Source organism: Pogona vitticeps, chromosome 2 (assembly GCF_051106095.1).
Source record: "Pogona vitticeps strain Pit_001003342236 chromosome 2, PviZW2.1, whole genome shotgun sequence".
Taxonomy (NCBI): Eukaryota; Metazoa; Chordata; class Lepidosauria; order Squamata; family Agamidae; genus Pogona; species Pogona vitticeps.
Window position 1 is genome coordinate 56,791,285 of NC_135784.1, and position 12,366 is coordinate 56,803,650.

General features: G+C 39.7%; 1 protein-coding gene across 4 annotated transcripts in view; it reads left to right on the top strand.

Annotated features, from left to right (window-relative positions):
* IFT122 (intraflagellar transport 122) overlaps positions 1 to 12,366 on the top strand; it is an 84,214-nt gene that overhangs the window by 1,299 nt on the left and 70,549 nt on the right. For all 4 annotated transcript variants that reach the window (XM_072989482.2, XM_072989483.2, XM_072989484.2 and 1 more), the window contains exons 2-7: positions 3,370 to 3,436; positions 6,036 to 6,120; positions 7,967 to 8,045; positions 9,655 to 9,731; positions 10,751 to 10,817; positions 11,404 to 11,550. In XM_072989482.2, coding sequence (XP_072845583.2) covers positions 3,370 to 3,436; positions 6,036 to 6,120; positions 7,967 to 8,045; positions 9,655 to 9,731; positions 10,751 to 10,817; positions 11,404 to 11,550 — 522 coding nt within the window. The remainder of the gene's footprint in view (positions 1 to 3,369; positions 3,437 to 6,035; positions 6,121 to 7,966; positions 8,046 to 9,654; positions 9,732 to 10,750; positions 10,818 to 11,403; positions 11,551 to 12,366) is intronic.

The window sequence follows — 12,366 nt, forward strand, 5'->3', positions numbered from 1 at the left end:
TAAGCCAGCAGGTTTTAATGTATGTCTGTTTTCCTGTTGCATGAATTTTCTGGGGGTAGCTGTGATATTCTGCTGCAACAATCACAAGTCTGGTTGCACATTAAAGATTCAGTTTTATATAGTATAACCATCCGTGGCCTGTAGCTCTATTCTTTGGATGCATATTGTGTAATCTCAGTAGACAGACTTTTATACAGAGACTAGTTCTAGGGAACAGAGAATGGTATATGGAATGTAGTGGAAATGCAATAAGAAAACTTGCTCTTAGGTAAGTGGGCCCCAGGGTCAAAAGTCTGTGCAGAGTGGGGCACCCCTAACAAAAGGCAGTGATTTAACCAGTGGTTCTACAACCAAGTCAAGTAGTAGGTGGGAATCCATGACCAGAGTCCATGGACAGTGCAAAAGTCAAGCCAGGCCAGGTCTCCCTAACAAGAAGAGCTTTCCCTGAAAGAGGCACCTTAGTCCTGAGGAAGTCTCAAGGAGCCTTTCCTTGAAGCCGACCCCTTTCCCAGGGAGCTTCTAGTAGAGGTTGTATCTTGCAATGGTAATGTGAGCTAGGATGTAGTCAGACCTTCTCCTTGGGTTCTGCAACAGAGCTGGCTATTTCTGGGAAGTTGATCTCCTGAGGCCCAAGGGTACACAGGGTTTGCATGATCCAACATTTCCTTCCAGCTGCCAGGTTTGCAGGGGGTTGGATGTTTCTAGCTAATCTACCCTGGAAAATTCATCCAGCAGGGTCATGACAAAAGGGTCAATCATGGTGATGATCAGTCAGTAGTCATTAACAGTAAGTGACAGTCCATGGGAATGATAGTGCTCTTTCTGGAGTTGAGACCACTAGGAGACCCACTCAAAATTCACTGGTGGGTAACAGCTTCATTCAGGTTTAGATAAGATTAATACATGCCAAGTGAAGAAGAGCATTTGTTTAAGCCTAATGTAATGAAAGAACCAAGATCATGGCCCCTGGTCCCATCATCTCCTGGCAAATAGAAGGGGAAGATATGGAGGCAGTGACAGATTTTACTTTCTTGGGCTCCATGATAACAGCAGATGGTGACAGCAGCCACAGAATTAAAAAACACCTGCTTCTTGGCAGGAAAGCAATGAGAAACCTAGACAGCATCTTAAAAAGCAGAAACCTCATCTTGCCGACAAAGGTCTGCATAGTCAAAGCTATGGTTTTTCCAGTCGTGATGTATGGAAGTGAGAGCTGGACTATAAAGAAGGCTGACTGCCAAAGTATTGATGCTTTTGAACTGTGGTGTTGGAGGAGACTCTTGAGAGTCCCCTGGACTGCAACGAGAATAAACCTACCCATTCTGAAGAAAATCAACCCCGAGTGCTCACTGGAAGGACTGATCCTGAACCTCAGGCTCCAGTATTTTAGCCATCTAATAAATCACAATTTAAATCACAATTTAAAGGAAAAATATTGATTATTTAAATTTTAAAAATAATTTTTCAAGTTTAAATTATGATTTAAGTCATTATTTAAATCAGTTTGATTTTTATCCACCCTGCCTGTGGTAGAAGAGCAGGTACATGGAACTATGATGGTCTGGATTACATTATTGGATCTTTTAATTGTATTTCCAGAGTAGATACGGTGACAGAGTTTTATCGGGCACCTCTGTTTGTCTGGATTCTGTGACAGTACTGTGTTGCAAAGTCTGCTTTTGGTTGTGAGTGGTTTTTTTTTCAAGTAGGGTGTTATCTGCAAGTATACACCTCCCACCTCAAGACTTTACAAGAGAAGTGTCACTGTCCACAGTCTGTCCTGGAAAAATTCCGAGTGGATTTTTGTCCACAATAGCACAAAGGCTTTACACTTTCTGACCTGAAATTCTAGGTCCTTCTCCTCCCTCCCTTGCATTTTTGTGCTAGACAGATGGACAGAACTTTGAGGATACTTTAAAACAGATGTGGGATATCTTTCAGATATGCTTGGATTTTAGTTCTCGTCAGGCTTAGCCAGCATAGCCAGTGATGAGGAACTGTGAGTGTTGCAATCGATTTATACCTGAAGGGCTGCATGTTCCTCCCATCCCTGCTTCCAAAAACATTGAGAGTTTTTGTTTTGTTTTTAAATCTTGTGCCGGGCAGTGCATGCTCTCAGTGAAATACATTGGTTTAAGTGAGATGGAGTATTTAGCCGCCTAGAGTGGTCGAAATGACTAGATAGGCGGGGTATAAATAAAATAAATAAATAAATAAATTAATAAATTAATAAATAATAAATTATTAACCAATTTCTCTAGCACCATTTGTATATAAAGCATTTTAGAAATAGGTTTGAGAGAGCTGTATGTCAAAGAGGTGACAGTCTAAAAAATACAATCCAGGCAATAGCCAGGCTACAGAGGGGGAGATAGGGAGTTACTTCAAGCTCACACACTTTCACATAGGCTTGCAATGGTGTGTTCGGATTAGACGCCTCTGTGGAATTATATTTATAGAGAAATTTCTCCCAACTCTTGTTTCTTTCAAATGTGTTGAGCTATATTAGTTTTAAGAAGACTGAGTAAAGGATTGTTAGAAAGATTGAAGTGAAACGATTTCTATTATGGTGTCGTGGATACAGTGAGAGACGAGGGCTCAGGAAGTCTGGGTTCAAATTCCTGCTCAGCCATAAAAATTCACTGGGGGAAGTGGAATTGGTAAAAGCACTCCTTAAAGTTCTCACCTATCTTGAAAGCCCTGTTAGGGTTACTATAAGACGGTTATGACTTGATGGCACAAAACATGTACAGAAAAGGATTGAGGTGTAAATGTGGATAGTGGTTGTTTTAGTTACTGACTCTGCATGGGGAATTGTTCTGCAGTTAAGGCTATATTCCTTAAATGTCTTAAGTACATAAGTAAGTGTGTTTACACTTAGCACAGCTAAATTCCGGTAGCTAGAGTAGTAGTAATAAAAGTTGCTACTTGAATTAGAGGTACATAAACACCATTTTCTTTTTTCTGAGAAGGCTGATAAACAATATATTCACGAAGGCTTTCACGGCCGGGATCTAATGGTTGTTGTGGGTTTTTCGGCCTCTTTGGCCGTGTTCTGAAGGTTGTTCCTCCTAATGTTTCACCAGACTCTGTGGCCGGCATCTTCAGAGGACAGCTGATAAACAATACTTTGCAATAAACAAGAACCACTGATAAACAATACTTTGCAAATTATGGAGTAGATAAAATCTAGCAGTTAGGGTGTATGACTATTATATTGGAGCATATATCTGTCAGTGAGCATCTTTGCCTACAGTGGGCAAAAACTTTGATGGTAGCTCATACAGAGATGTTATTGAAACGTCACATAGAAACATGTAATAGAAATGAGAATCTAAGTTAACTTTTTAACACCCTCTTTTTCAACAGTATCTATGATCTTGCATTTAAACCTGATGGAACCCAACTGATAATTGCTTCGGGAAACAGATTACTGGTACGTTGTTTTCCCTTCCAGTATAACATTGTTAATGTTTAATATGAGATGAGTAGTCTTTTCAGGTAGGGTACTATTTGTGTGCAAGTATGCACCTCCCGGCTAGAGACTGTACAAGAGAAGTGTCATTGTCTACAGTCTGTGTCTCTGGATATTGTTAGGCTACACCTCCCAGGAGACTAGCCAGCAGAGTTAATGAACAGAAATTCTGGGAGCTGTAGTCCATCTGGGAGACCTCACCTTGTCCATCGTACTTTAATAAATTAATATAAGTATGTGTTGCTGGAGATCAAGACTAAGATCATCCGTGCCGTGGAATTCCTGACTTCTATAACAGATGTAAAAGCTGGACAGTGAAAAAAGCTGGCAGGAAAAAAATCACTCAAAATGTGGTGTTGGCGCAAAGTTTTGTAGATGTGGTGGACCACCCAAAAGATTAATAAATAAGTTCTGGATTAGGGGATGTGGGAAATGCTAATCAGATTTGCAGGTGAGACCAAATTGGGTGGAATAGCTAATAAACTGAAAGACAAAAACAAAATTCAAAATGTTCTTGATAGGCTTGAGCACTGGGCTAAAAACTACAGAATGAAATGCAACCGGGATGATTGCAAAGTACTGCACATAGGAAAAAGAAACCAAATACAGTGGTGCCTCACACAACGAGTGCCTCACACAACGATGAATTCACACAACGATGCCTTTTTCTGTTAAATTTGCTGCCTCACACAGCGATGTTTCCTATGGGGGATTTTCACACAACGATCTCCCTTTTCGCTCCTGTAAAAGTGTCTTACAGTGTTTGGACACTGTTTTAAATGATTGTAATGGTTAGTCCACCTCCTGAAACCTATGCAAACTGATTTTGGTGTTGTTCTGACACTTCGTTAATTTATGATGATTTTTTGTTTTTTCCATTGGAAACCATTAGACAGACCATCCAATGGTTTCCAATGGAGAAAATTCAAAAAATCATCATAAATTAATGAAGTGTCAGAACAACACCAAAATCAGTTTGCATAGGTTTCAGGAGGTGGACTAACCATTGCAATCATTTAAAACAGCTTCCAAACATTGTAAGACACTTTTACAGGAGCAAAAAAGGACTTCGCAAAGGCATTGAAATGTATTGAGTCGGCTTCAATATATTCCAATATAGGAAACATTGTTTCACTCAACGATGTTTCCTATAGGGATTTTCACTGAACGATGGCAATCCGTTCCAGTTGGAACGGATTAACCGGTTTTCAATGCATTCCTATGAGAAATGGTGTTTCACAGAACGATGTTTCACACAACGTTGATTTTTTTGGAACCAATTAACATCATTGTGTGAGGCACCACTGTACACAGTTACAAGATGGTTGATACCTGGCTCAGCAATACTATGAGTGAGAAGGATGTTGAAATCGTCATTGATCACAAGATTAATATGAGCCAACAGGCAAATGCTATTTTAGACTGTATTAACAGAAGCATAGTCTCCAAATCCTGCAAAGTACTAGTTTCCCTCTGTTCAGCACTGGTTAGGCCTCATCTTGGGTTCTGTGTCCAGTTGTGGCTATTGCACTTCAAGAAGGATGCTGACAAATTTGAATAAGTTTTGAGGAGGGCAACAAGGGTGATCAAGGGGCTGGAAACCAAGCTCTGTGAAGAACTGGGCATGTTTAGCCTCAAGAAAAGAAGACTGAAGGAAAATAAGATAGCACTTTTGAAATACTGTACTTGAAGGACAGTCATACAGAGGAGGGGCAGGGTCTGTTCTGTCATTCCAGGGTGTAGGACACATAATAATGTACTGAAGCTACAGAAAACCGGATTTTTACTGAATATCAGGAAAAACTTCCTGTTAGAGCAGTACAGCAATGAAACCAATTACTAAAGAAGTGGTGAGTGCTACAACACTAGAGGCATTCAAGAGAAATTTAGACAACCACCTTGCAGATCTCCTTTGACTTGGATTCTTGCATTGAGCAGGGAGGTGGACATGATGGCCTTAAAGACCCCTTCCAACTTCATTATTCTATAATTCTAGATCAAATCAAGCCTATTAGAAACTGAAATGATTAGGCAGTAGGAAAAGAGGAAATTCTAACGTGTGATGGTTGGTTCAGTAAAGACAGTCATAGCTTTTTGTTTGCAGGAGCAAGTTGTTAATGATACGACATTTTGGAAGCCATTAATTCATAAGACCAACTGAACTGTCTGAAATGACACAAGAGGACATAGAAAAAACAATTTAATGAAACAAAATTTAAAATTATAATGTGCTCTGAAAAACCTAGTTTATTTTCTGATAGCCACAATCTTTTTGGTATTGCACAAGGTAAACTAGAAATTATGACGAGATTGCTTTTGCCAGCTGCCTTCTTGAACATGCCTAGGTTGCACAATTGTATGGCCAGGATGTGACAGATGACTGGGAAAATGCAACATTATCGCCCTCGTGTGGATTTCTAAGTAGGATTTTCACCACTGTCTTTAAATAGGATGCTATTGTGCAACTTGTCTTTTGTTTTGATGAGTAAATTAATTTTCAGCACATTAGTGAGTGACCTTTTGTCATATCCAAAGTTTTATACTTGTTATGTTTCTACAGGTATATGACACTTCAGATGGAACGTTACTCCAGCCATTGAAAGCCCATAAGGACACAGTATACTGTGTAGCCTATGCAAAAGATGGTATGTTGAACTTTCTGGATTTCTTCATCTCATTAATATTATAGTAGACTTTCATGTTTCATGAAAAAAGTATTAAAAAGCCATATTAGTATTTTCTTATAGTTCAGCTTGTTAATTCAAAAATATTTTGTAACCTCTTTGTTGATAGCAAAATGGATTGTATCAATGTGGTTTGCAGTACAAATGATTTCTAAGAAAGCCAGACAGAGAAATACACTTCTCTCTTCAACAATGCTGGGGTTAGGGGCGCCAGACCCCCATGTAGTTCAAAATCCATGTATAATTCTTATGTCACAAAAAATACAACTAAAAAGTATAAACTATTGATTAGCACACACACATGCACACATACACAGAAAATTTCTCTTTATTGGGGTTCTCTTCCATAGTATCTCCATACATTATTGTGTAATAATGATCCTTAAACGTCCTTGGGACCTCCTGACCTAGAGGCTGAATAAGAGATGTTGTGTTTGCTTGAGGGCAAGTAGTTCATTTTGATGCCTTTGGTGTTGAACTAATGGGTGACCATGGGCACAATATTTATTTATTTATTTAAATATTGATTGAAAAAAATCTGTGCATAACCAAAATTGTGCTATAATTCAAGCAAGAAGTGTACTTACTGGCAAGTATTAGGCATGACACAACTGGCAAGTTAAAAACAAAAATCATGCTTTTATTGAGTTTGTCACCATTATTTTTCTAGTAAAAACCAGTAGCAACTATAACCATGTTCGATGTCTCTCTAACCCAGCTTTGTCAAAATGGTTAGGGAAAACCAGCTAGTTCTGTCTCAGTGTTGTGGCATTTTCCATGATATCAGGGATAACATTGGAAAGGAGAGCTTTTTCCTCAGGGCTATTGTCCATGTGTAGAGCCTAAATATGAGCAGGAACTTCACCTCTTCAGACTCATCCCTGTATGATGAAAGCAGCAAGAGGAAGGGAGGAGATAACTTCAATGTCTCTCTGATAGTGTTGATGAAGCTGGATCAAAGAACAACAGAGCAGGGATTAACAACACTATATGATGTTAATACAAATGCAGGAGCAGGTCATACCTTTAATCGATCATTAAGAATATGGTTGATTAAAGGTTTCACTTGCTCCTGCATTTGTATTGTTTATACAACCATGCAGCCTTTTCCTGGTTTTTCATATAATGTCAAGTACTGTACATCAACATGAACCTGACACAACTCCGGGAGGCAGTAGAAGACAGGAGGGCCTGGCGTGCTCTGGTCCATGGGGTCACGAAGAGTCGGACACGACTAAACGACTAAACACACTGTACATCAACCTGTAAGATTAGTGTGTGAAGTCTCATTGACCCCAGTTGATACACGTTAACTTGACACTGGCATTCTGGTCTGAAGTTGCTGTGAATTATGCATTAAATTAAAGAAAATCACTGTCTGCCCTTTGCCATGTAACTTAACAAGTGCTAGATGTTCATGAAAGTACAAAATGCTGCTACTAATACTTCTGGACTTCTGGGCAAGGAACACAGGATAGGGGTCAAGGTGGGGATGATGTCTGAAAGCCTGCATGCCAGTGGCTGAGAACCACGAGGAACAAGTTGTGGAAAACAAAGAGTTTTATCTTTTCTCCCATTACAACTGGGATATGGTCAACTCATCTGTTGTCAGAAGGTTCAATCAAAAAATATTGTCTTAGGTGACATCACTAACATACTCCATAGTAAAGGCAGCTGAGATTCATGTGAGGTCAGACTGTAGCAGCTGCAGAGATACAGTTTTGGGACTTGTTACCCTGAGAACACTTAACATTTCTATATGTTTTAAATTAACAATTACAATACTGGCTTTCACAAAATTTTTAAGGTAAGCGCTTTGCATCGGGAGCTGCAGACAAAACTGTGATAATCTGGACTTCAAAATTAGAAGGAATCCTGAAATATACGTAAGTGTTTGCTTCATGAATGTGAATATCTTCATTTTTGTAAATACCAATTTTCTAAATAACCTCCAAAATTACTGTTATAAAAAATGAATATGACCATGTACAGGAGAACAGGGCTATGAAAAGAGAAGACATTAGAGATGTAAAAAGCAGACCGTAGCATTTGAGATAAGAAACAAATATTTTAGATTCAAGAAGAGTATTGGGAAAGAAATAGTGCAGATGGATAGTTAGTTGGTTGGTTTAAAGTCACTTGTTTCTTGCCTTTCTTCCCAAGTAGAGACCAAAGCAGCTTACAGTTTTTTAAAATGAGATACAAGTAAAATACAATGGCTGATATACTGTTGGTGCAGTTCTGCATCAGTAAGGCTGATGACATCATCAGCTGCAGCTTTTTATCTCTAAATAAATGCTTCTGATGCCCTTTCCCCCAGGTTCCAAGGCTCCTTAGCAACCTCTTCCATTCTGGGAAAGACTATGGGGGAACTGGGACAGAAAAGTGAGGTGGGCTTTCAAGTTGCACCATCAGCTTCTCGGGCTTTTGCTTTCTTTTGATCTTTACAAAAAGAAAACTGCCAGAGTGTTTTCTGAGAATGAACCAGATTTATGTTCTCTGAAAGCTTGGTGTTGTTAAGGGCCTGGACAAATAAAAAGAAGTTCCTCGGATGTCAAAAGAACATCATAGTCTGTAACACCATCACCATGCAAAGTACATTTCGTAGGCAAGATACAAAAAACAAAAAGTCCCTTTTACAGATTGCCCCACCTCTATTTGCCTTTAAAGTTAGTGGGGACCGAAGAGAGTCTGCCAAAGAGGATCTTGCTAACCGTGAAGGTTCATGCTCAAAAGGAGATGTGCCTAAGGTATCCAAGACCTAAGGTGTCCAGCGTAGAGGTCAAACACCTGTGCCTCTTCAGCCATTGTTGAGCTGTGACTCTAATTACTGTGCTGCCTGGAGCTAAAGGGAGTTGGAGTCCAACAACATCTGAAGGGCTCCGTTTTCTCCATCCCAGGTTTAATGTTTCAAAGGTTAAAACCAATTTGTGAAAGTGACCATGGGGGCGAACTGTGTAAAGGACAAGGGTAGACCTAAAATCTTACTGCTCCGTTCCATGCATGCAACGCTCAGTTGAGTGAGCAGCGGATCTTTTATGGCACTAAGGAGATACGGTATTCAGTGCCTCGTTGATTAAGTGTAAGCCCTGACAATGGAGTTAGGCTCTGATGTGCACAGTTGGAAGCCAGAAATTGCAGAACACCACAGCAGGCTATTAAGAATCCAGCAGCTCTCAGCAGGATGTAGGCTATTAGGATGGGCTGTATGAACAGTGCTATGTATTTGTCATGGGCAAGTTAACTGACAGTGTTAGGGATCAAAATGCAAGAAATATATGTGTATTTTCGTCCTTTCTTTAACTTTTAAAATTTTCAAATGCAATTTAAAATGTATCACATTTCAGTGTTTGTCAAAGATGGATTTGTTTTTATATATTTTTACCTTCTGGTACAATAGTGTGGGGATCATCTGTAAATAACATTGAAAGTTCTTTTTCCAAGTTTGCCTCTCTTGTCTATTTAATTTCCGTGTTGTTTGTTACTTTGTTTTAGGCACAATGATTCCATACAATGTGTGTCTTATAATCCTGTTACACACCAGCTGGCATCTTGTTCCTCCAGTGATTTTGGTATGTCTTCCCCATGGATCACTTTTTAAGAAACAAGTGTATGGTTTCACAGAGCAGTAAATAAGATATAGGTGCAGTGATTGCTATGCTGTAGGTATAAACTGCCCAAGAGTGACATCCAACATGGGTGTGAGTCAGCTTCTGCTCTAACAGTGTAACTTTGCTCTCCTTTTCTCCCTGCTTCAGCCATCCCCCAGCAAGTTCTGGTTTGGACAGTCCCCTAACCCTATGGACTGGATTGTAGGGGTGCCCATGGAGCCACAGGTGAACAAAGGAAAGACTCTTTCTCTTTGTAGAAGCTGTTCCTTCTGCTGGAGGGACTAACTGGATGCAGTGGCAAAACAAATACTCTGTTAGGAATGTTGAAGCTGCCTTATACTAGGACAAGCTATTTTTGTATGCAGTATTGTTAATATAATTGGAGACTAGAGGGGAATGAACCTCGGTTTGGAGGTTCATGCTGGTTCATATACACCCCACCCCACAGGTGCTGCAGATTCCCTTCACCCACCTCTCTGGCTGGATCCCCCCACTCACCAGCTGGCGTACACTCCTCTCCTCCTCCTCTTTGGCTGTTCAACCAGTCTCTGGAAAGAGCACAAACTTCCCTGCCCCACCTCCTTGGCTGATGGCCCACTCAGACAAGGAGGCAGGATAGTCAGACCCATGCTCCTGCTGGGGACTGGTCAAACAGTTGAAGGGAAAGAGGAGAGGAGTCTGTCTCGACTGGTGACGGCCAGGGAGGTGGGGGAGGTGTGGCACCTGTGGTGCCATGCATACAAACTGGCATGAACATCCAAACTAATGTTTATTCCCATCTCTTTTAGGGACAGCTTTCCCAGGACTTGAGCAGCATCAGAAATAACAGTGAGAAGATCAGATTGGATTAAATCTGTCTCCATTGTGGATAGTTTGAAGTTCTGTCCTTGATATTCCATTGTTTAAAATATGAGTGATTCTTAACTAATTATGACAACATTAATTTGTTCTCATTGCTTTGTTACTTTGTTGTTTTTAAGGTCTGTGGTCTCCTGAACAGAAATCAGTTAATAAACATAAAGTTAGCAATAAGATCACCTGTTGTAGGTATGTAAATCCATTCCTTGCATGTAATAAAGTTGTTCTTGGAAATGACAAATATTTACAAGCATATATTAGTTGTTTTTCTACACAAAAGATCATCTGATTAAGTCAACATACTGCACAGCAGAGTTAAAAAATAAAACAAAATAAAATCCAAAGCTATAATGGTGTGTATAGCACTGCCAAAATAGTCTTCCCTGTGAGTGTCCAGAATATGTTTGAATGACATGCTGTCCTAAGTAAGAGAGAATGAAATGTACACATTAGCACTTTATTGAAGATGTGTTGGAAATCACTGTGCAGTTGAAATAGAGGTACAGTATCCTTATGCATCTGCTCGATATGTTTAATTCATACATCTTGCAGTCCATTGCCTTTGGAGCATAAGAAATATTTAAAGACCCCTGTGCAGTTAAGGTACGTGAGATCATGCATTCATAAGCATGTTTGTTAATGGAGTAAAACATTTACTTGCCCTTGAGTCTCTTCCCAGGTATAGATTTTTTTTTCTGTAGGCATTTTGGGTCTCTCCAATATTCTGGTGATGTTTTCCCAACAGTTTGCTCTATCGTGATCTTTTGTTTTTCAGTTGGACAAATGATGGACAGTATCTTGCTTTGGGGATGTTCAATGGTGTTGTTAGCATACGAAATAAAAATGGTGAAGAGAAAGTAAAAATTGAACGACCAGGTGGATCGTTATCTCCAGTGTGGTCTATTTCTTGGAATCCATCAAGGTAAACCACCATCTGTTCCCTGAAGCAAAATGGCTACTTCCATCCATTGGGAGCCCTTTACTTAATGCTTCTGTACTTTAATGTATAGACTTTTGAGGCATATAGCAACAGGTTTTGTTTATTTTCACAAATCTCCTACTTTTCTTGTTGGTATTTATGCTGCACTTGAGTCTTTACATTTCATTTTAATAACAGAAATATAAGTACCAAAGAGAAATCAATGAAGGAACTTAGAAATCAGAAAATTGATTTATTTCTTCCACGGTATTTTTAGCAATATCAGTGTCCACACTCCGTGAATTATTTATTTATTTATTTATTTATTTATTTATTTATTTATTTAATTTATATGCCGCCCACTCTACCCAAAGGTCTCTGGGCGGCTTACAACAATTAAAATTCAATGGAATAAAATAAAATGATTAAAATACAGTTAAAATACAATTAAAATACAATTAAAATTGCCATCATTAAGACCCACAGTTAATGTTATTTCAATTAAAAGCCTTCTGGAACAGGAAGGTTTTGACCTGGCGCCGAAATATCATCAGTGTCGGCGCCAGGCGAATTTCAGTTGGGAGGGCGTTCCATAGTCTGGGGGCAGCTGCCGAGAAGGCCCTTTGTCTACAAGCCATCCCTCTTACCTCCTTGAGGGATGGCTCTTTCAAAAGGGCCCCCTGGCTAGATCTTAACAGCCGGGTAGGCTCATATGGAAGGAGGCGGTCCTTCAAGTATCCAGGGCCCAAGCCGTTTAGGGCTTTATATGTCAAAACAAGCACTTTGAATTGGGCCCGGACAGCAACTGGTAACCAGTGT